Source organism: Chlorocebus sabaeus, chromosome 21, assembly GCF_047675955.1.
Source record: "Chlorocebus sabaeus isolate Y175 chromosome 21, mChlSab1.0.hap1, whole genome shotgun sequence".
Taxonomy (NCBI): Eukaryota; Metazoa; Chordata; class Mammalia; order Primates; family Cercopithecidae; genus Chlorocebus; species Chlorocebus sabaeus.
Window position 1 is genome coordinate 19,828,024 of NC_132924.1, and position 25,901 is coordinate 19,853,924.

A 25,901-nucleotide genomic window follows, 5' to 3' on the forward strand; every position below is an offset into this window, starting at 1 on the left:
AGAAATTTGGACAGTGGGTATGTTGGGATCAGAATGCACACATATAAAGATAATTACCAACCCTTTTTGTCTTTTTATGGACCTAAAATATTTGTACCTTTCCATTTGCTTTAATTGTGGTGTACTTGAGCTTGTGTTCTTCTCCAAGGTGAAAAGTGCAATGTTGTGTGAGAGTTAAGTGTTTGTTACGAGATTAAAAAATAAAAGATATATTGGGCAGTAATGTCATTGACCACGCTTGAGCAATTTACTTAAATTATTAACCTTGATCATAAATACATAATTAAAATTCTACCCACATACATATTTACAAACAAATTATATTTCTCTATTCTATATGCAAGACTTTGGCCCTATGTATGAATGATGGAGATTTTCAGATGCATCTAAGTTAAGTTTGTCCAGGAAATCCAGATTTGTGCAATCTCACAAGCGTAGATAAATCAAGTGATTTGCTTTCATTTATTTCCTCTCTTATTTGCAACTTCATTTATTCACTAAACAAATACTGATAGCTAATTATGTGTCAAGCCCTTTGCTGTTCTAAGTGTGGCCAACAAAGTAATGGACTGGAACAGGAAGGGAGTAATTTCTGGCACTTCTCTGTCCCTCTGGCTGTCCTGCTCATTTAGGGCTGCTAGACCGACCATAGCTCTGACAGGACTTCTTACTCCAGATCACACAGCTCATATTTCCCTCAAAGATACTACCAAACAAGTTTCCTGACTTCTGATTCGGTTGAACCTCCCTTTCTAGAAAGCTGCAATGGCTCCTGCTTTCCTGTAAGGAAACCTGAGACTCCCTAAGCTTGTGTAAGTGTCTGTTCTCACAGGGCCCAAGCTCGCCCCTCTAGTCCTCACCTCTCACTATCATGATCATGAATGAAACATTCCAGAAGCTGGTGCTGTGGACTGCCATGCTTAGGTGCATGAAGTGGTTCTGCCACTGGACCTTTGCTGAGGACACTTCTTTTTGGCATTCCAAGTAAAATGACTCCTAATAAAAGCTCTGTGTATTGAGTGCTTACTACGTTCCATGCATCCTGGTAAGCACTTCATGTACATGATCTAATTTAACACTTACCAATAACCCCATGAGCTGGGCATTAAGCCCAGATATAGAATCTTAATAACTGATGCCTTCCATGATTATCCCAGCTGAAAAATGATCCCTCCTCTGTCTATATCCTTACATAGCATTCACACTTTATATTATATAGATCATCACATCTTCTTATTTTTCCTATCAGATTTTGTATTCCTTATGATTAAATCTTGTTGTATGCAACTTTGTCCTTGCAGAATCTTGCACCTCAGTAAGTCTGAGAACATTTTTCTTAGCCTTTAGTTATATTTTATTTTAGTCACTGATCACAACAAAATTTGTGGGCAAAAGCTGTGTGAAGGGATATTTTGTTTCTGTTATGTTGTTGTGAGGTATACATTTCCTAAACCTATTTTCTTGTGAATTTGTGAACTTTTGTGGGTAGATACTGTGTATGTTCACACACAAGGGCACATGTGCACAGATGCACCTGTATGGGCTGTTGTTTCTGGAAGTGCAGGAGCTGACACATTTGTATCTCATTACACATTGGCTGCGTCCTTGGTTCTAAGCTAACCCATAATGTACATCCATATATTTATAGGAAGAGTAGCTCTCCAAACATGCAGGCTTTGTGTTCCCTCTCTCCTTCTGGTCTCCACACCTCTGCCCCACATATCCCAGTCTGCCTGCTAATGGAACAACCTGTCACAGGAATGCTGTGAGCGAGCATAGGGCCCGTGTCAGAACACTGTAAGGTAATGGCACTAATTGTCAGAGCCAGTCTTTTGTCCCTAATGCATAGAATTTGATGTGCTCATCTTATTATATATATATGCTGCAAATCACACAAGCTCCTGAATAGATGTAATTCATAGTTAATGGGAATCAATTCTGCCCAAAGGAATCTCAGGTTTGGAGGTGAAACCTCTCAGTTTCAGGATCTTTGCTTCACTGCATTAGGACATTTCAGCATTTTAGGTAGCACTCAGTCTGTTCTTGGGCTTTTAGTGAAAAAGCATCTTTTAGACATACATTCTACAAGACACAGCATCATTTTAAATGTAATAGGTACATTATAGTAATCCTGCTTTTCATGACAATTGCTTACGTAAAAGCTCATCCTCTGCTATACATAGAAATAAATATATATTCATGAAAGCATCCTTGCGTATATTATATTTTAAGTCAAGTGAGCAAACTCACAAATCCGATGTTGGTCATGAGCCAAAGGCCAGCAGTTCTGTGATTTGAGAAAATAATCCGCTTATATAAGCATCCGCATAATTTTTTATGACTGTATCCTTAGGCTTGATCACTGACCCACATAGAAAATGAGATTAGCATGAAATAATTTATAGACCTTAGTTATAAATTCACTCAGGAGAAGAAAACAGACCAGAAATCCTGGTCCCCAGAACATTGTCAGCCCTCTGTAGTTTATGATGAGGATTCACGGACAGTCTGTAACAGGGCTTTCCAATTTCGAAGAGCAGAAAGGGTCTGGCTATTTTGAGCCTTGAACATCCCCACACTTTAATGCTACACAAAAGAGCACATTTTAGCGTCATCTAACATGGGAGATGCCATCGGCAGTTTCAAAATTATGCCTATGCATAAATAGCACATTTTCAAAAAGATCAGAGTGATATTCGATCTCAGAACCAGGGCATCCATAAAAAATTTTGTCACACAATCTCTTCTGAAAAGTGTGCAGTCTTCTCCTGATTAGATGATGGGTATCTTTTAAGCCATCTTCATTTGTCATCGTCATCATCGTCATCATCAAATATCTATTGAGTGCCTATTATGGCACCGTGATACTTCTCACTCCCAGTATAAATGCTTCCAAGAACATCAAGGCAGTTTACACATTCTTAGTTCTCCCTGAGCGTCTCTCTCAAGCCATAATCTATTAAAGCTAGATTCTGTGGACACGGAACAGTGTTCTAATGGCCTTATTAGACTGTTAGTTCCTAGAGGTATCGGAACACCTCGAAGCCTTGTGAAAGTGTTTTGAAAGGATTAAAAATGTAATGAGCAACCATAAAGGACTTCTGGGCTGGGGCATAATCTCCTTCATAACAATCTCTTACCTCATTCTTGTGGCATTTGGCAGAAACCATATGTGTGTAAAATCCCAGGCTGCACTAAGCGTTACACAGACCCAAGCTCCCTCCGGAAACACGTGAAGACAGTGCATGGCCCAGAGGCTCATGTCACCAAAAAGCAACGTGGGGACATCCATCCTCGGCCCCCACCCCCGAGAGATTCCGGCAGCCATTCACAGTCCAGGTCGCCTGGCCGGCCCACTCAGGGAGCCCTCGGTGAGCAGCAGGACCTCAGCAACACTACCTCAAAGCGGGAAGAATGCCTCCAGGTGAAAACCGTCAAGGCAGAGAAGCCCATGGTATGTCATTCACTCGCCTTCTGACTTCACAGCAGGCCCAGGGTCATTTAAAAGAGCCAGGTAGGGCGCATAGAGGGACAGGACTTCCCGGTCCTCACTGTGTCAGGCTGTCTCTGATCTGAGGAGGCGATGAAGGCAGTGACCTGGATTGCTTACTTGAAGTTGATCAGCTCAGAAAAAGAGTTTCTAGGTTTCCTAACTGATTTTTAAAATTACTCCCAGAACCATACCACTGTGCCATGGAAGGAAGAAAGACACGACTGTCTGTCTCTCCAGCGTGTCTGTAATGTCGAAAATCATTCATTGACTCTTCCTGTAAACATACTTTCTGTCTTCTTTGCCCTGGTGACCCCAAGGTAAATAAGCCATGGCCCATATTCTTCAGGGGTTTACAGTCCAGTGGGGGATAGACAGGCTGAAAAACAAATACCATGCAGTGTGATGGGGGCTTACACACAAGTCTGTGTAAGGAGGATTCAAGAGAGGGACAGACTGCCAGTCAGTCGGGGCAGAGGAGGCCATGGGATGGGAGTTCAGCACTGCAGAGGGAAGAGCTGAGGAGAAGGCGGCGGAGGAGGAGCACAGCGGTGGGAGGGGAATGATGTAGCAGGGGTGAGATTTTTTGTTTGTTTTTTTGTTTTTGTTTTTTGAGGAAACCACTCCAGTACCAGTCTAGAGACTGGGTAAACTGGAGACCACTTTTGCTGTTGGGCCTGAACCAGCGAGGCAGAGCACAAGAGAAGGATCTGAAAGATTCAGTAGGCAACTCTTTCTCTTTGGAGATTAATATGACATGTGGGCTCTGCTACTCTTTCAGCTTCTTTCAAACCTCAGTTCGTGACTTCGCTTCATGAATGTGACTTTATAAAACACCTAAAAATTTCAAAGACAACAAGAAAAATTGAAAGAGTAGATAGTAGAGGAGATTCAGCCCATTTGGCCATGCATAGAATGGATTTAATTGTGCAAATATATTGGGTTCTGGGCTGTCACTCTAATCTGTGAAGGAAGTGTACCAGAGAGAAGTTTCATGCTCAGACTCCAAGATGCATGGAAACAATCAGGCCAACAGATTTATACTTAAAGTCAGCATTTTCTTAAAATTAGAGCAGTCTACCGGATGGGCAGCCTATGAATTCATGAGTGATGTCGCTGTATAGCAGTACGTGTGGGCAGGAAATAATGTACAATCTCACCATTGGGAGGGTGAGAGGCTATGTTTTAATGACTTACTGAGTTTGTCTTTGAACTCTTAAGAGTCTTAGAGAATGACATTAAGTCTGGCCAAAAATAACACAAATCGGCTATCCAGGTTTATCATGATTTCTCATTGGGTAGGTGTACTTTGCTTTAAAAAAGTATCTTAATAAGATATTTATACATTATGATTGATCACTGTTTTAGTCAGTTCATAAGCTGTGTTTTATATACTTTTTTGGGAGGGGAGCACATGTCTATTCTTAAAATAAAGCCTACCTGTATAATAATTGTACAGAACGTTCGACAGTTTACCCTCAAGTGTTTCACAAAACAAGGAAAGTTAATTTGCAGTCTTAGATTATGTCATGAAACTGATGATTTATGTTCTTGGGATATTCCAAGAACCCAGAATCTCTTCTACTTTTAGTGCGCATTCCTAGCTCAAGAAAATTATCATTTTCTCTTCAGATACCCGTTGTTTAAAAAAGAAAATCGGTAGAAATAAAAGTTATAGCGATTTGGCTCAGCAACATTGAGATGCCCCAGTGTGTGAAATATTTTATAAAGTAATTCAATCATATTAGGTTGGTGCCAAAGTAATTGTGGGTCTTTTGCCATTAAAAGTAATGACAAGACCCACAATTACTTTGGCACCAACCTAGAACCATAGGACTAAAAGAAACCATAGAGATCAAGACTATGCCCATATTTTGAGGAAGCTGAGGCTCAGTGAGGTTAATAATCAAATTTCCATAGCAGATGTTATGTGTGTGTATGCTCACACACATTTAAAAGTAGGTATCTTCATAGACATGTACTTAATAAACATGAAATTTACATTTCTAGTTTTCTTTAAAAACATGTCTTTGATTTGATCATCATGCTATAAATTAAATTATTTCTTCTTTTTTCTTATTAATGCAACATCTCTTCTGTCTAATGCTCCTAAATGTCTTGTTCTCACTTCCTAAGGACAGTGGGTAATAAGGTGAGGGAATTTTGGCTTCTCTGTCCTTTTTGTTTTGTTTTCATTTTTTAACATTTACTTGTTTGTGTTCATTTTTCTTTAGTTTTTGTGGTTTTGTGATATCTTTGGTAGTGAACATTCCTCAGATATGTTTCAAATACAGAAGCAATGTGTTTTGAACATTCAGCATGTGAAAAATGTGGAGTTAGTTGGTGGAATTCATTGTTCTATCTGTCTAGGTTTCCATAACAAATCACACTGGGGCCTACCAAGCAGATGTTCTGAAAGACTCATTACTGTACTAACGCAAATTCATCCTTAGACCAGACGTGCACCACCTTCTTTGAGGAAGATCTGGCTTCATTTGTTGTTAGCAATGTAATCTCTATTTAAATGTGGAAGCTCATTGAAGCAATTTCCTAGTTGTGAGTGCATTTGTGCCTTATATGAAGTGTATCTGCCTGTGTGTTCACACAAATGCACAGATTCATGTTTGCACACACTCTGATTTCACAGTACAGAAGTAAAAGACATCCAAAGCTCTGGAAACAAGTACCTCAGGAAGGAGCAGGTGGTCTGGCACTCCAGCACTCTGCTGAGGCCAAAAATTAAGCAAGGCTTCACATACTCATGATCAAATTTGTATATCTTATTTGGCTCTGCTTGGTTGCCCGGGACAAAGTTAGTGTACCATGCGGCACTTACTTGGAAAGTGTTCATTTGCTTGGGTGTATGTACCATGATAGCAGAAGAAGTGAACAGGTTCCAAAGGGAAGAGCCCTTCCTGGCGGCACTGTGCATTCCACCTGAGACTACAGTACTCTGTAACTGAGTGAGTGTAGTTATCTCTCCGTAAAGCGCACTCTCTTTCGGCTGCTGTCAGTGTTTATAGTAACACTGGTGAAGGTGCTGCAGACGCATGGAAGTAGCCGGCCTAAGAGTCCAGGCTAGTTGCACCATTCACTTTGTGACTTTGGGCGGTCACTAAACTTCTCTGAACATCACTTTTCTTATCTGTACAAAAAGGATTCGACTGTTTATCAACCAGGACACCGCTGGAACTTCAGATAGAACAGTTCTGTGTTGTATGACTGTCCTGTGCATTGTAGGCCATTTTATACAGTAATCCCCAGACATTGGGGCACCAGGCTTTCCACCCTGTATTTCCAGGAACCCTGGGAACTAGAGGAGGCAGTACGTTCCCTGATTGAGGACCAGGTGGACTAGATTAAGATTCCATTATTTGCAGCATTGTCTTACAGAGTCTACTTGGTTGGGGTTAAGGAATCATCTCCTGATCCTCCTAGTGAACTGTTAGGGAGTACACTAAGGGGAACGGTGAAATCATTCTACAGACTCATGATGGCTGTGATCTGCAGCCTTTCTTTCTTTCTGAATATAGCACGAGCTTATTATATGATTGAAGTTTTACCTCTCTCAACTGCTTTTACTGACACCTTGGTTGAGGTTCTACAAAAGCAAGAAAATGTGGAAGGAGGGAGGAGAGATTACAAAGAGCTTGGCTAACCAGCCCTGAACAGCCTAGAGGGGCTCTTGTTGGAGGAGGTAATGTGTGCTGATGGCGCATATCTTACATTTATGTTCCAGCTGAGCAAAATGAACCTAAAAACTAAAACCACCTGGGATCATAGTAATTGCTAACACCCTGTGAGCCAATTGCTATTATCCAGGTCTTTTTATACTTGTATGCTCTCTGGGCTTCACACTTAATTCCTGACAACAATCTCTGAAATAAACGGTCCCCGTTTTATAGATAAGGAAACTGAGGTTTGGAGTGACTAAGTAATATGCCCAAAGAATAAAGTGGTGGAGATGGGATTGGAACCAAGGAAGTGTGTTTGCAGAGTTGGCAATTGGGGCAGGATTCCATGGCTGATACCATGCCAATCACACTACAGCTAGCATTCTCTGCTGTCCATTGCTTCCCAGTGCCCATCAGCCTGGTGGTCCATCCGTCATTTTGGCCAAAAGTGGCTAGCTCCATTCACCAGAGCGTAGTTTTTCTTCTTATTCAACCAACCGATGATCTTGAAAATCTTGATATGCATGAGCTCTCATTATTGGCTCGCTTTCCTTGACCCTCCCTGGTGACATTTCTTTCCTTTCCACTTGACCCCAACAGACATCTCAGCCAAGCCCTGGTGGTCAGTCTTCATGCAGCAGCCAACAGTCCCCCATCAGCAACTATTCCAACAGTGGGCTCGAGCTTCCTCTGACCGATGGAGGTAGTATAGGAGACCTCAGTGCCATTGATGAAACCCCAATCATGGACTCGACCATTTCCACTGCAACCACAGCCCTTGCTTTGCAAGCCAGGAGAAACCCGGCAGGGACCAAATGGATGGAGCACGTAAAACTAGAAAGGCTAAAACAAGTGAATGGAATGTTTCCACGACTGAACCCCATTCTACCCCCTAAAGCCCCTGCGGTCTCTCCTCTCATAGGAAATGGTGAGTTCTACATCAGACCATGCATCTGCTCAGGGTTTTTTTTTCTGTTCTTTTAAATGCAGACCCTCAGTTTTATGTTTACTAGTTTCTCCATTAGTCCTAAAATGACGCTGTAACCATCCGTTAATGTTGAACCCATTCAAGTTGCCTTTTCGGATGGTCCATATTTTAAAAACATCTAGGAACAGTATAATACTGAGAAAAAAAAATGTGACTGTGCATGACTCATATTCTGATGGTGAAATCATAACTGTTAGATTAGGGTAAGGGAATGCCAGCAGTAGAGGCATCTGTGGTTGGAACTCTGTCTCTGGTTTCCAAAATTTAAAACCAGGAGGTTAGCAGCCACTTGTATTTATATTTACCCAGTTCAAGGAAAGTCAAAAATCCCTCCCCATTGTCAGTCCCCAGGTCAGTTTGTACTTCTGAGGTTACACTTCTGAGAGCACCTAAGGGGTGGAGCTCTGCCCTGCACCAACACGGGTGTTACCTGTTGATAGGATGTGGCATGAACAGGACACCCTGAGTGTGAATGTGAAACTCGTGGAATACCTTTGCCTGGGGACTTGCCTGCAACTCAAGCGTTGTGTACCCATCACAAGATTCCTTTTGTCCTTGCACTGTGTTTGGGGAGGGGCTTTACTGAATTGAGGGAGTTGTTATTGTTTTGTTTAAGCCAGGCATCAGCGAACTATAGCCTGCGGCCATCTCCAGCCGCCCCTGTTTTGGTAAAGAAAGCTTCATGGGCACCCCGCCACGCCTGCTTGCTCACTGCTGTCTGTGGCTGTGTTGGGGCTACACTGCAGAGCTGAGTAGTTTTGAGGCAGGCAATGTGGCTTGGGACACCAAAAATAGTTCCTAGCTGACCCTTTACAGAAAAGGGTTACTCATGCCTGGTATAAGTCATCCTCGAAGGGAATTTCTCCGCATGGTCTCTCCCTTTCTCTGTCTCCAGGCACACAGTCCAACAACACCTGCAGCTTGGGTGGGCCCATGACGCTTCTCCCGGGCAGAAGCGACCTCTCTGGGGTGGACGTCACCATGCTGAACATGCTCAACAGGAGGGACAGCAGCGCCAGCACCATCAGCTCCGCCTACCTGAGCAGCCGCCGCTCCTCAGGGATCTCGCCATGCTTCTCCAGCCGCCGCTCCAGCGAGGCGTCGCAGGCTGAGGGCCGGCCGCAAAACGTGAGCGTGGCTGACTCCTACGACCCCATCTCCACCGACGCCTCGCGCCGCTCCAGTGAGGCCAGCCAGAGCGACGGCCTGCCCAGCCTGCTCAGCCTCACGCCCGCCCAGCAGTACCGCCTCAAGGCCAAGTACGCGGCTGCCACAGGAGGGCCGCCGCCCACGCCCCTGCCCAACATGGAGAGGATGAGCCTGAAGACGCGCCTGGCGCTGCTCGGGGACGCCCTCGAGCCTGGCGTGGCCCTGCCTCCCGTCCATGCCCCGAGGAGGTGCAGCGACGGGGGAGCCCACGGCTACGGGCGACGCCACCTGCAGCCGCACGATGCGCCAGGCCACGGTGTGAGGAGGGCCAGCGACCCCGTGCGGACGGGCTCCGAGGGCCTGGCCCTGCCCCGTGTGCCGCGCTTCAGCAACCTCAGCAGCTGCAACCCCCCGGCGATGGCCTCGTCCGCGGAGAAGCGCAGCCTCGTGCTTCAGAATTACACGCGGCCAGAGGGCGGCCAGTCTCGAAACTTCCACTCGTCCCCTTGTCCTCCCAGCATCACCGAGAACGTCACCCTGGAGTCCCTGACCATGGACGCCGATGCCAACTTGAATGATGAGGATTTCCTGCCGGACGACGTGGTGCAGTATTTAAATTCCCAGAACCAAGCAGGGTACGAGCAGCACTTCCCGAGCACCCTCCCGGACGAGAGCAAAGTGCCCCACGGGCCCGGTGACTTTGATGCGCCCGGGCTGCCGGACAGCCACGCTGGCCAGCAGTTCCATGCCCTCGAGCAGCCCTGCCCCGAGGGCAGCAAAACCGACCTGCCCATCCAGTGGAACGAAGTCAGCTCCGGAAGTGCGGAACTGTCCTCCTCCAAGCTCAAGTGTGGCCCGCGGCCCGCTGTGCCGCAGACTCGCGCCTTTGGGTTCTGCAATGGCATGGTCGTCCACACGCAGAACCCCTTGAGGAGCGGGCCTGCTGGGGGCTATCAGACCCTCGGGGAGAACAGCAACCCCTACGCTGGCCCAGAGCACTTGATGCTTCACAACAGCCCCGGAAGTGGCACCAGTGGAAACGCTTTCCATGAACAGCCCTGTAAGGCCCCGCAGTATGGGAACTGCCTCAACAGGCAGCCAGTGGCCCCTGGTGCGCTCGACGGTGCCTGTGGTGCCGGGATTCAAGCCTCAAAGCTGAAGAGCACCCCCATGCAAGGGAGCGGGGGCCAGCTGAATTTCGGCCTGCCAGTAGCGCCAAATGAGTCAGCTGGCAGCATGGTGAATGGCATGCAGACCCAGGACCCCATGGGACAGGGGTACCTGGCTCACCAGCTCCTCGGCGACAGCATGCAGCACCCGGGGGCAGGACGCCCCGGTCAGCAGATGCTTGGGCAGGTTAGTGCTACCTCACACATCAACATCTATCAAGGGCCAGAGAGCTGCCTGCCAGGGGCTCACGGCATGGGCAGCCAGCCGTCAAGCTTGGCAGTCGTCAGGGGCTACCAGCCGTGTGCCAGCTTTGGGGGCAGCAGGCGTCAGGCTATGCCAAGGGACAGCCTTGCTCTGCAGTCAGGACAGCTCAGTGACACAAGTCAGACCTGCAGGGTCAATGGCATCAAGATGGAGATGAAAGGGCCGCCGCATCCGCTGTGCTCTAATCTGCAGAATTACTCTGGTCAGTTCTATGACCAAACTGTGGGCTTCAGTCAGCAAGACACGAAAGCTGGTTCATTCTCTATTTCAGATACCAGCTGCCTGCTACAGGGGACCAGCGCCAAAAACTCTGAGTTACTTTCCCCAGGTGCTAATCAGGTGACAAGCACAGTGGACAGCCTCGACAGCCATGACCTGGAAGGGGTACAGATTGACTTCGATGCCATCATAGACGATGGGGACCACTCCAGCCTGATGTCAGGGGCCCTGAGCCCAAGCGTCATTCAGAACCTTTCCCATAGCTCCTCCCGCCTCACCACGCCTCGGGCGTCCCTCCCATTCCCAGCGCTGTCCATGAGCACCACCAACATGGCTATAGGGGACATGAGTTCTTTGCTGACCTCCCTAGCGGAAGAAAGCAAATTCCTTGCAGTTATGCAATAGGCTTTAGGAAAAAGGGACTGCAACCAACGTAAATCAATAGGAGTTGAAGAGATTAAGCTGACTTTGTTTTGGCTGTTTTTTAGTTCTGTATGTATTTTAGCAATCTCATCTCACCTAACTGAGATGTGTTTCAAATATATTCCTTTTATGGAAAAGGACTCTGAAAAAACCCTAAAGTATTCTAGGGAGAAACTGTCTTCCATTTCAGTTTTGAATCAGTATTGTTACACTCAAACCACCCTCTTTTTTAAAAAAAAAACAAAAACAAAAAAACAAAACTGTAAGCCCCACCCCTTTTTAGTAAACCTATGTAAATGTGTGATGTGCATATTCTTCTTCCTTTTAGAAGAGCAGTCAAATTAAAGGATTTGACATGTTTTGCTGTTGCTCAAAGGAAATAGGAGTTGGTGTGCTTGTGACCAAGGGGTTACACTTCCAGCTTTTAAAATTCTCCTTTACATGTGCTCAGTGTTTTGTTTTGTGTTTTGGTTTCTGTTTTTTATTTTAATTCCCACATTGGGCACAAGAATCAGAATATGGATAGCGAGTTTAAGAATCTTTTGTGGGTGCACTGTAGCATAGATGACAGAATATTGATGTTTTCCCCATCCCCAATTCAGTTCAGGGCATACTTTCCACAGTTACACAGAAGTGGGAATGCGGCGCTCTTGTAAATGAAATAGGCGCTCACAGTTTTGGTTTTCAGCTCTTCATGTCTGTAAGTGTGTTTTGGGGGAGGCTATGTCTGTATGGTTGGTTCTCACTTACCACATTTGCCTCTCCTCCCACTACCTTCATGAACAGTTAGTGCTGTTTAGCACTGCAGTTAAAGAGAAGGGACTGGCAGTTGGTGACAGTTACATTGCTACTTTTATCTGTTCTGGTAAGAAGTTAGATTGTAGATTGAAGCATTTGGGTAGAATTAGTTGGGGGAATATTTGTGGGTTGCTGTGTTTGTTGATTAGTTCCATCCCTCCCATTTTAACTGAGAATTGATTATATATAGCTCTAAGTATATAGGTATTTAAACAACCCAACAAGCAGCTGTATCAGTAACATTTATTAATTCCACTATAGTGAAGGAGGATTTCCATTTTAAATACCTTATTTTGAGGGATTTATAAAACTTAGTTGTAAAAGAGAAAGCCCACATAGTGAGAATAAATTGCTTCAGCCATTTTTAGTATTTGAGAGCACTAGGGAAGATGTTTAGTAGCTGTATGGATGCCTTTTTTCACACCCTGTCTATTGAATGCTGCATCCATTCACAAAGTTAAGTGTTATATGCAGTTAGTCCTTAATGTGGACTGGATCTGTACTTTTGGATTAAAACATTTAAAGATTTTTGAAGTGCAGCTGCTTCCCATGTGCATTTGATACACATAAAAGTCATACTGTGTGTGCACAAAGAGTACATGGATTTTCCAGCATATTGCTTTTAAAAATATGTAAACTATTAAAATATTAACACCTCAGGCTACCTGCTGTATTCTGTCCCATTGACCCCTGGAATTGGATTTATTGCAAGTGATTGATAATTCAATTATGTGGCTTTTCCCCTTTAATCCTGCCATTTAAATTACAGAAGAAAGACAAAATCAAGTAAAATAAAGTGTTAGATAATAGAAAGAGTGTTAGGACGAGCCCACTTTTCTCATATTTATGTTCTTTCATTTGGACCAAGAATCTCTCCGCATAGAGGCTGATTTGCTGTTGGGGACTTTGGCTAAGACTATTGGGTTTGTTTTCAACTAGATGTTCCTGAGACGAGCAGAGGGATGCCGCAATTTCCCCTCCATGCCTGCTGTCCTCCCCCATGTAAGTCTTCTTTGAAATTAAAGGATGTGTCTCCTTTGGAACAGCCCCATAACAAAAGAGAACTGCTGATCTGAGCGTAGGAGAGTGGAGGCTCTACCACTTTTCAGCTGAAAAAGCAAGATTTTCTCTGTGTTTCTGAAACAGGGCACGATGTTGTCACAAAATCAGAGATCCAGTCTCACTTTTCCACAAATCTCCAAATCTCTGGTTTTATCTTGTGTGCTCTAATGGTTTGGCTCAATTCCTTTCCAACTCTTGTTTTCAAAGCTTGGGGCCTGAGTGTTCTTCATTCCTCCTGAGAAAGGAGCTTGGATGGAAGGCACCATGCTGGCCTCCTCCATCAGAGGGCTCTTCCAGTAGTATTCTTCAATGCAACCTCCATTTCTCAGTTACCATCATTTCCCGTATCAGCTTTGTCCTTCCCGAGGGATGCACAGTGATCGGTCCACCTCTGTTGTTGTCTTGTGCTTCTGCTCTTTCCTGTGGTTTCAGGTTGTTTTCTGGGTTTCCCCCATTCATACACACACACACACACACACACACACACACACACACACACATACATACATATATATATTTGCTTTCCTTTCTACTGCTTTTAGATTTCCAGGAGATACTAGTTTCAGCTCAAGGTTTGACTTCTCTCAATATGGAAATTTCAGAAGGATGGAGGAGAGGAGAGAGGGAAGAAGAAAGTGTACTCCTCCAGAATTTCAGTGATCTGTCATGGCAGTCCAGTGGAAGGAAGGTCTTTTGAGGTCTCTTAGAAGTATCCTTTTGGGACGTCCTTTTGGGATCTCTGTAGGCTAGGCATCTCATATCTTGAGACTCACCCCCAGCCTCCAAGCCTCTCTCCATTTCTGTAACCTGCGCATTTAGAGCGAGAGGACCGCCTCACTAGTGTCACCATCCTGCCTTTTCTAAAACAGGCAGGCTCACACACAGTACTCCTGCTTAATGTCTGTGTTAAACTTTTTCTAACCATTTTTGTTTTGTTTTTCTGAAAAAGTTAACCCCTCCCAACTCCTCACACACTGGCTCTTCCTCTTGAGCCACAAAGTTTTGATTCTTGCGATGTATGTGCCTTATTTTATGTTAATCTTGTCAATGAGAGGGACCAGTTGGTGTTGCCCAGTCAGCACTCTGAGGCTGTGTGTGCACCAGCCAGAGAGTGCACAGTGGTAGCAGAGTCGAGGCTGTCTTGTATCCTGGTTTCCGGTGTTGTTTTGAACTGATAGGAGGATGTTCTCTTCTGACAAGTTACCCTTGTGTATCCTGCAGACGTGTAAAATAAAATACAAGTTCATTTTTTTCACCTTTTTTAGATTTTTAAAAAATAAAATGTGTAATCCTTTTTTAAAAGAAACACATGTAAATACATTTAAGTATTGTAGGCATAGCGTTCGGATGTGACTGGCCCAGGCATTCCTCGGACAAGCCTGCATTCCCCGTGATCACGCCCACCTCAAGCCCAGGGGCTGCAGCCCAGCCACAGATGAACTCTACCTTTGCTTTCAGAACCACTTAGTCCTTTTGTAACAAAGAAAAAAAATGTTTCTTACAATGTCAATAAAAAATTCTTTGTACGGAAATTTTTACTGTGTTGTTTATTAAATGCATAGTTGAATGGAAAGAGTGCTTTCTTTGAAAACATCCAGAGCCTGTAGTTGGATCCAGAATCTCCACGTACAAGCTGAATGGACTTTTGCTGTGAAATTTGGATTCCTTAGCCCTAAACTGGAGAATAAGATGCAGATACATCCATGCTCATGGTGTTGTGAGGATGTGTACCCAGGGGGGCACACCAGTTGCAACCATTATTGTGTTTCTTTCTTTTATTGCTTTCCAAATTGAATGAGGAAGGACGGTGATGGAGTTTAATGTCTAACAACTTAATGTGTCCCTCTTTTATATATTATCCTCTTATTTCAGGGATGCCCTACCACATATCAACAGAAAATCTGACGTGGTAGAAGCCTACTTTATGTGGCTTTTAGTAACTGACCTCAGCCAGAATAAATTGTCTTCCGTGTTTTTCTTGTGTCGGTGTGCAATATTATTCTCCAGATCACTGTAAACTACTCCAAAAACCTTCTCTTCCTCTTTCTAAGTAGCAGCACATGTCTTTTGAGCCATCAACTGAGGGTAGTTGTTTCTTGGAAGGGCGGGAGTCCCGGCTGTGGGTATCGCAAGGCTGCAAGGATGGACGCATGCATGTGTACACGGGCACACACATGCACACACGCATATATAAACACACAGGTGCAACAGCATGTGTTCCCTAGGCCTTATGTCCTGTGGGGGATGTATGTTCCCTGTCCTCCAGCAGGGTTTCTTCAGCCATAGGGATGCTTCATGCTTTCCTGATTCTTGGGGAGAATTTCCTCCCGTCCAATCTGAGATGCTTTGCGTTTGTAACTAGATCCCTTATATAAGGCATCCAAATGAATCCAGAAAAAAAAGGAAAAATATGAATTTTTGCCCTGCCTCAGGTATAAATTGTCAACTCACAAAGAGATATGCCATGTATCGAATCAAAATAAATGAAAGAAATGAGGCTAAGAGAAAGGAAACGTAGGGCAGGGACATCCCCAGGAACGAGGTGGGTGACATGGACTCCTTCAATTCACATGAGCCTGGGGTGGATGGGGCTCACAACTTTGTAAAAATGCCTCTTGCACAGGAAATACAAAGGAAGCAGAGTTTGAGGTTAAAAGGTGGAGCTACAATCTGTTATTTCATAAAGATCTCCTTTAAGGAATTTTGGGGATGTAAAGACATTATATCTTACCCAAACGAGAATATAATAGAATGCTAAAATGAGAGGTGAACATTCACCTACTGCCAAAATGTCTTGATTTGTCCTTACTTCCCCCTCCCAGGTTTTCTACTTATTTTCTTGGCAGTCTTCCCTTTTGGTTTGACTTTAGAGTATATTTACTATTCCAAACACAATCTAAACACATCTTTCCTTTCATATTAGCCTTTACTTTCTAAAATGTCATTTTACTAATGTAGACCTTGTTTATGCCTTTTCTACCTAGTTATTCAAGTTCTTGACAATTTTTCAAAACAGTAATAGACTCTAAATTGTTTTTAGGCTTTTTTTTTTCTTTGCATACATTTTATAGCCAGAGACTGGCCCACACTCACCTAGCAGAGGCATGGAAATTCCATTCTACAACTTTTCTCACCTGTCCCCAAATCTCGAATGTCACACACTGCTTCCATCTTTCCTCAGCACCCAGTGGTAAGTTATCATGACCCTGCCTTCAGAGACCTTGCACTGTCTGGGACATAGGGCAGTGATGACATGTTCCATTAATTCAGCCATGCTGCCTCAGTATCTAATATTCCATTCATATTCTCTTATAAGGACTGGAGATGAGGAGATGAATTAAACACAGTTCATATCCATGAGCTCCCAGCCCAATGGGAGAGGCAGACAGGGAAACAGGATGCAATGGCAACTCATAATGGAAGATGTTCAAGGGGAAGTTCAGCTTGGGGCACTGTCCATCTGGAGTGCCTGTCGCAGGGCTTCTCGGACATGCTACTATCGGCATTCAGGGCTGGATAATTCTTTGTTGTAGGGCAGTGTCTTAAGTACTATAGAATGTTTAGTGGTGTCCCACTAGATACCAGTAGCATCCCCCCACGTGGCGACAGCTAAAAACATCTCCAGACATTGCCACATGTCCCATGGCAGGGCAAGGGGGAGACGTCACTGCAGACGGAGAACCCCTGGTTTATGGTGAAAAAAATACAAGGAGAGAGATTCGGCAGGCAGGCGTCCAGAGAGAGATCCCAGTACAGGCCCAGACTCAGCAGCCTTTGATCTGAAGGTGACAGACGAAGAAAGGGTAAGAGCGTCATTGTCAGGCACAGGGGTATGGGGTAGCAGGAGTAGAGGACTGAAGAAGAAATCCGGAGGATCACTGGCTCCAGGAACCAAGAGACATGAAGGCCTGCATAAGAAAGGGAGTAGGGGAGGGATGGGGAGGGGAGGGAAAGGGTGGGGAGGGGAGGGGTGGGAAGCGGAGGGGAGGGTGGGAGAGACAGCAGAGAGAGTGTGCTCTAGAAACAGGGAGGCTGATTCTAGAAGGCCAATACTGTCAAAAACAACATCCAGATCAAGTAAAACATGGACAGGAAAAGATAGGTTTTAAGAGTTAGGAGACCCTGGATGACTGCAGGGAAGCATTTTTCACTGGCGTGGTTGGGAAGAGAAACCAGAACACAATAGATGAGAATTAAGTGACACATGGAAAAAAAGGGGAATGCAGTGGCCTCTTTGAAGCAACATACCGCATTTCACCCCCTCCGAGACACCTTCCATAGTAAGACACATGGTACTCCATGTTCCCACTAAGAAAGAACATGCACTGCCCATTAAACTATGACATGGTGCTTTTCATCCTCTAACAGGTAAGCTCCGATTTTAGTAGTTACCAAATTGGGAAAAAAAAAAATGCATACCTTGGAGAGTATGAAAGACATTATTTCCCAAGGAAAGGAAAGAGATAGTGGATCAAGGAGGGGTGGAGAGGAGGAAAGGTTGAACTTTTCTTGTAACTGTTCCGACTGTGCTAGCCGGCTAATAGAAAAGAGGCGACAGAGTGCACAAGGTAGATGTTCCAGTGAACAGAGCCGGCATGGCAACTCCCTTGACCCACGAGACAGATAACTGTCCTGGGTGATTAGGCAGAGAGTAAGGACGAGGGGAAGTTCTGATTGATGTGCTGGAATGGCCATAGGTCAAGCAACCCAGAGAATGCAAAGGTGACTTAGACCTGTGAAGACAAGACCATCTGGCAACGTGTCGGGAAGGCCCCTGAGCCTGGCCTGGGCCTCTGAACTGAATGGGGAGTGAGGAAGCGGTTGGAAGGTGGAACAGGAAGAGGAAGCAGCCCGAGGATCACGCGTCACTGCCCACTGCTGGGTTCCTGCAGGACCTAGGTTGAATAGACTAGGGGCAAGCCTCAAGGGTGGTGGGGGAAAATAATTCTGTAAAACACTCTTTGGCAATGACAGGAGTGGCACGCAAGGAGGGTGCTGGAGAAGGACTGGAAGTGGATGGGGTGGAGGGAGTGCCCTCGGACTCTTGCGGGGTCCACAGCTGCCCTGCTGTTGGGTTCCTCAAGTGGCCAGAACTCCCTCCCATTCTGCAAGTTCCTCCTCCCTCCCTGTAGGAAGAAAGCAGGAGAGTGGGCAAGGGAGGGGCTGCAGAGGTCGGGAATGATGCACTCTTCCCGTCAGCTTCCTCCCAGCCCCCAGCAGTCCGGTTCCAGCCTGACCACTGCAAAGGAAGACTGTGACCACAGAGGTGGCATGCTGGGGAGAACTGGGGCCAAGAAGCAGGATTTGCTATCACCAGCTCTTCACAAAGAAAGCAGGGAACTGTATGTGGAATTCCCCAGGAACAGTGCATGGACCTAGTTTTTTTCTTTTCACTCTACAGGAACATTGTAATGAAGTACCAGGCTAATTTCCTCATAGGTACCTTGACTTCTCACCCTGCCGCAGCTCTATGGGGCTCAGCTCACACTTCTCTCTTGCTTCTGGTTTCCCTTCTCCTACTTGAGACTTCCCAGCCTGTGGCTGAGTGGTTGAAGTGAGAAGTGGCCTGGCAAGTCTGCTAACCTGACTGGAAGGAGCACTGCAGTGCCAAAGAGCTGGCCAACCTCACCCAGGGGCCTTCCGTTTGGGACCGAGGCCTGCTGCTAACCTGGGGGAAGCCTTCAGCATGCCTAGGTAGGGGAATGTGCATGTATTGGCTTTGCTCTCTTCCTGTGCTGCTTCGGTCTTTGTCCTCATACTCCATCTAAAGAAAGACCCTCTAGCCACTCCAGTTGGAAGCAACTAAAACCTGATCACTCCCTACCTTTGAAAAAGATCCAGTCTTAGAATGTATGCTTCTATGCCAATGGTAGAAGGGACATCTCAGCAGTTAGCTCCCTTCTGTGTGCCTGTTCCTGAACTACTGAAATAAAAACCCCAAATATGCATTTGGTCATACGTGCAGCCATCCTGGTGCTCTGCTCATGCCCTGACTGACGGCTGGAGAGCTTATGCAAGGTTTACCTTATCTGAGGTCATCACGGAGCAGATACAGGAAGAGGACTAAGTACTCTTCTTCTACTTTGCTTCCCTACCTGCAAAATCCTCTGCTCCTGGAAGGCTCCCTAAGAAAAGATGGGGAAAGAAAAAGCACTCGCTCTCTCCCTGTGAACAGTTCAACTCACTTTGAATCCTGCAGTGCCTCCAGATGAGTGTTCTTCCCCTGCAGCTGGAAAGCCTCTTGTGCTCAGAAATTCCAGAGTCCCAACATGATCCATGCTCAGAAGTTGGGCTACAGCTCTTAGGAGCTGGCAGGCACAAACCTCCAGCCCTTCAGGGCTTGCAAGAGCCAAATGCGCTGCGGAGGTGTGATTCACTGAGTTCCCAGAGGAAAGGGAGGCAGCCAGCTGGCAGGGGATTACTGAACAGCCAGGCCAAGGCATTCCATTGCTGTTTGGAGACAAGCAGCCAGCTACCTCCCTTCTCTTCCTCCCCCACTGAGGCGCAGAGCTGGAGACAGGCCAGGGCCCTAGGGGAAGAAGAGAAGGAACTGAGCTGCCTCACTTACTACCAAGATAAGAAGTCTGTGGCTGCTATCCCTAGTAAGCCAAGACAAGAAATGCTTACATTTTCGTTTGAAGATGATTCTGACGCCCCCAAATGTTTATCCAAAATATACCTAGATGCATTGCCCGAGAGAATTTTTTAATAAGCAGCAAACTGGGTAAGCAAGAAAAATTGTACTGGCTGAAGAACAAACAAAAAAGCCCAGTGGGTATGTCATAGCTCAAGGATTGACTATATTCTCCTAAATAAGAGACTTCTTTCTCTCGTGCCTTGGATATCTCAGGCTCTCTGGGGTGACTGTAAGTTATAGATTTATTTCTCAGCCATTCTTAGTCCTGATGCTCTTCAGAAACTCACTGCTCTATGAACCCAGGTCCCCTAGACACCTTCCATTTGATCCACATCTTTCCAAAGATGAAGTCATGAAATATGGTAAGTATTTCTTCTGAAGTTCATGCAAAGAACAAAAACCAAAGATCCAGTCCAAGCTCCCTCCCCTTTGAGTTTAGATAAATGAGTCATTTGAATTGAGGTAATAATCCAGACCCTTTCTCACCCACCTCTGCCCCATCTACAGGATAGTAACAACACTTTCTCAGAGCCTTCAAAGCAAAGGGGAGAAGAACATTCTGCTGACCTGCAAGACCGAAGGTCAAGGAGCAGACTTTCCTTGGGTTCCCTTGACCCAGGGTTTCTTCACTTGCTCTGCAGTTTTAGACAATGTAATATGACTTCCCTCTGTTCCAGTTGAATACCCAGCAGCTTCCAACATGGTGATGATTCCAACTTTTTTGAAATGCATTCTGAAGCTATCCTAAATCAAGTGGATTTAACACTGAGCCAAAAGGAAGGCTTTGGAAAACAAGTTGATTTTAATCCAGCCTTACCAGCCCTGTGTACTAGAATTTTAGCTTCATTCAGTCACAGGGTTTCCCCTCCTGAGAAGGAGTACAAAGAGGGTAAAGAAAAGGTGGTACTCTGACACCACCCAACTGCCTGGATTCAGTTCTGCAGTTCAGTTCTGGCACAAACTACATGGAGGCTGGTGTCAGTGTAGACCCCATGAATTAAGAGCTCAGTCCTCCACAAGACAGTCCCAACTTCAGATGCCAGCCAGAAGTTGAGGGGGTTCCCAGGGCCATTCATACTTCTGACCAACTGGCTACAAATTCAGAGGTTGCCCTAACCCCCTCAGGTTGATAATTCTTTGGAACGATTCACAGAATTCAGAAAAGCACCACCTTTGTTATTAAACTTTTATCATAAAGACTACAACTCAGGGACAGCCAAATGAGGAGATGCATAGGGTGAGTTCTGGGAGGGCCTTGAACCCAGAGCTTCCATGCCCTCTCCTTGTGGAGTCAGGGTCTTTCTCCCTGTAGACAGATCAATATCTTCATCAACCGGAAAGCTCCACTGACTCTCAGGGTCCAGAGGTTTTACTGGGGCTTAATTATGTAGGCATAATTAATTAAATCATTGCCACATTATTAAATTCCATCTCCAGCCCCCTTCCCCTCTCCAAGAATCAGGTTTGGCCCACTGTCCCATCTCCAATCGTATGGTTGGTCTTTCTTGTGACCAGCCCCATCTTGAAGCCATCTTGAAGCCATCTAGAACCCACCATGAGTTACTTCATTAGAAAAAACTCAGGTGTGATCCAAGGGTCTCATTATAACAAAGACACTTCTATCACTGGGGAAATTCCAAGGGTTTTAACATCTCCCTACCAGGAACCAGGGAAAAAAGTCAGTCATATTTCTTCTTATACAACAGGGGTATCTCTTTGGAAATAAACCAGTCTAGGACTAAGAAAGAAAAATAGATGAGAGCAAGACATGCCTGGAGCTATAGAGTCCCAGTTGCTGGAGAAGAGCTGACCCGGGCTGACATTTGGACAAAGTGCCAGCACCTTCTTCAAAGTATTCATTCCTTGTAGCTTCCAAGTTCTTATCTGGGAAAGAGGACTTGAGATTGTCGATATAAAATGCTGAGCATATTCAGCACCAAGTAAGTGCTCAGTGAAAGTTTGTGTTGTTGTTGTTAGTTATTTTCCCTCACCCTGGCAGGGATTTCACAAGACTGAAGTTCAGGAAAGAAGGCCCACAATATGCAGGAAGAAAGGGAAAGCAAAGGGGTGCATTGAGGCCCATCCACCTGCTGTTCTTTCTGAAACCAAAGGCGACAGACTTGTGCACTGTGTGTTAGGATGTGAGAACAGAACACTACGAACGTATTTTCATTCATCCAATCTGGTAGGAATCAAAAGTCCAAAGAAGCAAGCCCTGGACATGGTATTTTACTCCAATGTCCAAGGTATAATCGGCTCCTGACAGGAATTCTAGAATTTATATTTAATACTAAAACAACAAAAAAGGACAACCATTTTAAAAAGGTATTTTATTATCATACCTATGTGTGATATAAAAATTAAAAATAGGCCAGATGCGGTGGCTCAAGCCTGTAACTCCTGCACTTTGGAAGGCCGAGGTTGGCGGATCACGAGGTCAGGAATTCAAGACCAGCTTAGCCAACATAATGAAACCCCATCTCTACTAAAAATATATAAAAATTAGCTGGGCATGGTGGCCGGCACCTGTAGTCCCAGCTTCTTGGGAGGCTGAGGCAGGAGAATCGCTTGAACCCAGGAGTCAGAGGTCGCAGTGAGCTGAGATCACGCCACTGCACTTCAGCCTGGGCGACACAGTGAGACTCTGTCTCAAAAAACAAATAAAAATAAAAAAATAATAATAGAATCAAAGCCAACTGTCGTTCACCCATTCAGAAATGCCATTTTGTGATGTAGTTTTAAGTCTTTTTAAAATATATATCTACATGTATATATATATAGATGTGACATCTATACATATAGATATAGATGTGATATTTATACATATCCACATGCATATATATATAGATGTGATAATACAAATTGAGCACCTCAATTTGAAAATCTACAATTTGAAATGCTTCAAAATCTGAAACTTTTTGAGTGCCAACCTGACACCAGAAGTGGAAAATTCTACACCTGACCTCATGTGATGGAAATACAAAATTATTAAAAATATTGTATAAAATTACCTTCAAACCATGTGTATAAAGTATACACAAAATATAAATGAATTTTGTGTTTAGACTTGAGTCCCATTCCCAAGATGTCTCAGTATGGATATGCAAATATTTCAAAATCCAGAAAAATCTGAAATTTGAAGCACTTCTGGTCCCAAGTATTTTGGGTGAGGAATACTTACCCTGTAGATGTGTGTGTGTGTGTGTGTGTGTATACACTCAATAAATATATTTGCACAATCCAGACCCACCCTGAAACCTCACCAGACTATAAGATTCACACCTCTTGTCACTGCAATGAGAATTGAGGTCAAAGACAATCCATATTTCACCACATAGAACCCTGCAGCAAATTTGTCTTCAATTATTTTATTTGCCTGGTTTTGAAAATGGGTAATCATTTTTTTTAATTAAAAAAAAAACTTTTTAAGGATAGGGTCTTGCTATGTTGCCCAGGCTGGTCTCCAACTCCCAGCCTCAAGTGACCCTCCCACCTTAGCTTCCTGAGTTGCTGGGATTACCTGAACTTGCCACCGTGCATGGCCTCCAGGGTGATATTTCTGAACAATTATTTTGTCACAAAGTTTATTGTTTCGATGCTTCAAGTATTTTGCATTTAAGATAAATTATCTTCTATAGCATTCAAGAATGTGACCCAGTGACAAGAGTCTGGTAAGGAGAAACATATAGTTCTGTGCAAAGACAGGCACTCAATATTTTGCTATGTTTACTATGTTTGCTATGTTTGCTATGTCTTTTTTAATGCATTTTTTCAGAAAAATGCATACTCATTTACCTATTATAGAATGAATACATACTCTTTGTGGAAAATAGAGTAAGGCATCAAAGAAAATAAAAGCCACTTGTCATTCAATTACCCAGAAATAGTATTCTGTTATCTAGTTCTGGGTCTGTTTTATAACACGTAACATTTACTAACGAATATTTGTTCCATGTCATTCATTAAAAATTCTTCAGAAACTTTTCAGTGGCTGAGGAAAAGGGAGGACCAGTGGTGGGGAATCAGGAGATTGAACTGCTTTTCCCACCTCATAGCTGCAAAACTGGCTAGGTTCTGTTTTTCTCTTTCCTTATGAAGGGATCAAAAACTCAACAGCAGACACAGAAAGAAATCTTAACTGAACTTACCTTATCTGATTAAAGCAGAGCTTTAAGAGACTCAGCTGCCACCACAATCCCCCCATACAGATCTGTGGAGGTCAGGATGGTGACTGACTTAGGCACCATGACATTCCAAAAAGGAAATTGTGTGAAGCCTCATCAGAACCTTCCTGGCTTTGAAGCTCTAAACTTTTCCTTTTGCTAAGCTGCTGCATAAACCTGTACCTCTGGCTAGACAGCGAGTTACTCTTTACAGGGTACTCCTGCATGCAGGTAATCAGCCTTGTCTCTTCTCCTGTTTCCATATCTATGGCCAGTTAATTCTCAGGCTTCCAATCATTTAAACCTAATATGGTAGAGGAGAAGTTTTCTTCCTGACAGTTCTGATGATGAAGGTGATGTGGCTGGGACTCTTTGCTCTATGACCAAGCCGGATGAAAGATGCTTTCTCACTAATCAGACGCCGAGATTTCTGTCCGGGGCCAGCCCAGCAAGGGTGGTATGAGACTCTTCTTGTCTTTTTCAAAATGTAGATTTAAAGGAGAATGCTTTTGGTTAGAACTAGGTCTTTGGCTGTTGTGACCCCTGTTACAGATAGCAACTGTGCATCTGTTCTGTTTTGTGTTGTGCTGTTTAAAAGTATTATTTGTTATAAGAAAGCGAGTGATAGGGCAGAACCCAAGTATTGGTCTTATAAGTCAATATTGCTTATAAATATTGCTTTTAAATATTGTAATATTTAAAAGTATTATTTGTTATAAGAAAGCAAATGATAGGGCAGAACCCAGGTATTGGTCCTGTAAGCCAATATTGCTCACTGATAGTGTCCTGAGAGCTTGGCTTTAGAAATCAGAGAGGGCATTCTCTCTGGTTTTCCACCTACCAATGTTGTCAATTGCCAGATCTGTGTCTAGAGGTCAAGTTGGGAACCTGAGACACAGGGCACACTCCTACCCACCATTGCCACCTCTCAGAGGATGTCCGAATCTAAGCCCTTTCCTTGACCATTGCCTTCGATGCCTGTGATAACTTGGTTTACTTTCTGTTATCTTTGGGCATGATTTTGGATTACGAGGGCTGCATTTTCTGTGCCCCCTTTGGAGATGCCTCTTGTGTCCGTGGTTAAGACATAAAAAACCTTATTCATTTGAGTCTCTTTTGAGACTGAATATAGTCTCTGAGGCTGGATTAGAGCACGGGCTTCTTGTTTGAGAGGTACCTCTCGGACTGGAAGCTCCTCCTAGCTTTTGTTTCAAGGCCTTGCAAATCTCCCTACTTGATCTTACTGCTTCCGTGGAAACTTCTTAGTCAACTAGAACCTCGTTCTCAAGCCCCTGCTGCTGCTCCACCGCTGCGAGGCCAGCTTTACCCACTTCCTTTATGGTCGGCATCATTGCACAAAGGACAATTTAAAATGAGCAGAGATCCGGCCACTGCACTCCAGCCTGGGTGACAGAGCCAGACTCCGTCTCAAAAAAAAAAAAAAAAAAAAAAAATGTCAGTGGCTTCTTTGAGAAAATTTAAGATCTTCCAAGTTGACTTTTCTAAGTCTTTTCCATCCCATTCCAGCACTTCAACTCCCTGTAGTCACTGTGACTTTAGACCCCCTTCTCCCCTGATTTGGCAGCTCTTGAGAGATTCAAGGACTCCCAAAAGCAAGCACCTGAGGCTTAAAACACTAATCTGAGGCAGATTCAAATTTTATTTACTCATATGGGCTTTGGAGACATCCAGATAGCCATCCAATGTATCCTCAGTCCCTCACCTAAAGCTCAGTCCACAACCCCCATAGGATTACTCAGCAGGGCAAAGAAAACTTAAAAAGTTTCCTCTGCAAATATTGGTGGGAAGTTTTAACCCTCATATTGAGCAGGTAGCTCCAACTTGTTCCATCTTCTAGAAGTAC

General features: G+C 44.6%; 1 protein-coding gene and 1 long non-coding RNA gene across 3 annotated transcripts in view; one reads left to right on the plus strand and one right to left on the minus strand.

Moving 5' to 3' along the window:
* The window catches only part of GLI3 (GLI family zinc finger 3), a 279,045-nt gene extending 264,276 nt beyond the window's left edge, over window positions 1-14,769 (plus strand). For both annotated transcript variants that reach the window (XM_073008935.1, XM_073008936.1), the window contains exons 14-16: window positions 3,164-3,454; window positions 7,765-8,092; window positions 9,048-14,769. In XM_073008935.1, the coding sequence (XP_072865036.1) occupies window positions 3,164-3,454; window positions 7,765-8,092; window positions 9,048-11,359 (2,931 nt within the window). In that variant the 3' untranslated portion in view covers window positions 11,360-14,769. The remainder of the gene's footprint in view (window positions 1-3,163; window positions 3,455-7,764; window positions 8,093-9,047) is intronic.
* Window positions 14,187-19,754, minus strand: LOC103226165 (uncharacterized). Its single transcript, XR_494675.3, has 2 exons — window positions 19,423-19,754; window positions 14,187-14,452 (listed from the first exon to the last, which is right to left on the minus strand). It is a non-coding gene; the product is annotated as an uncharacterized lncRNA (long non-coding RNA).
* Window positions 19,755-25,901: the final 6,147 nt, after the last annotated feature.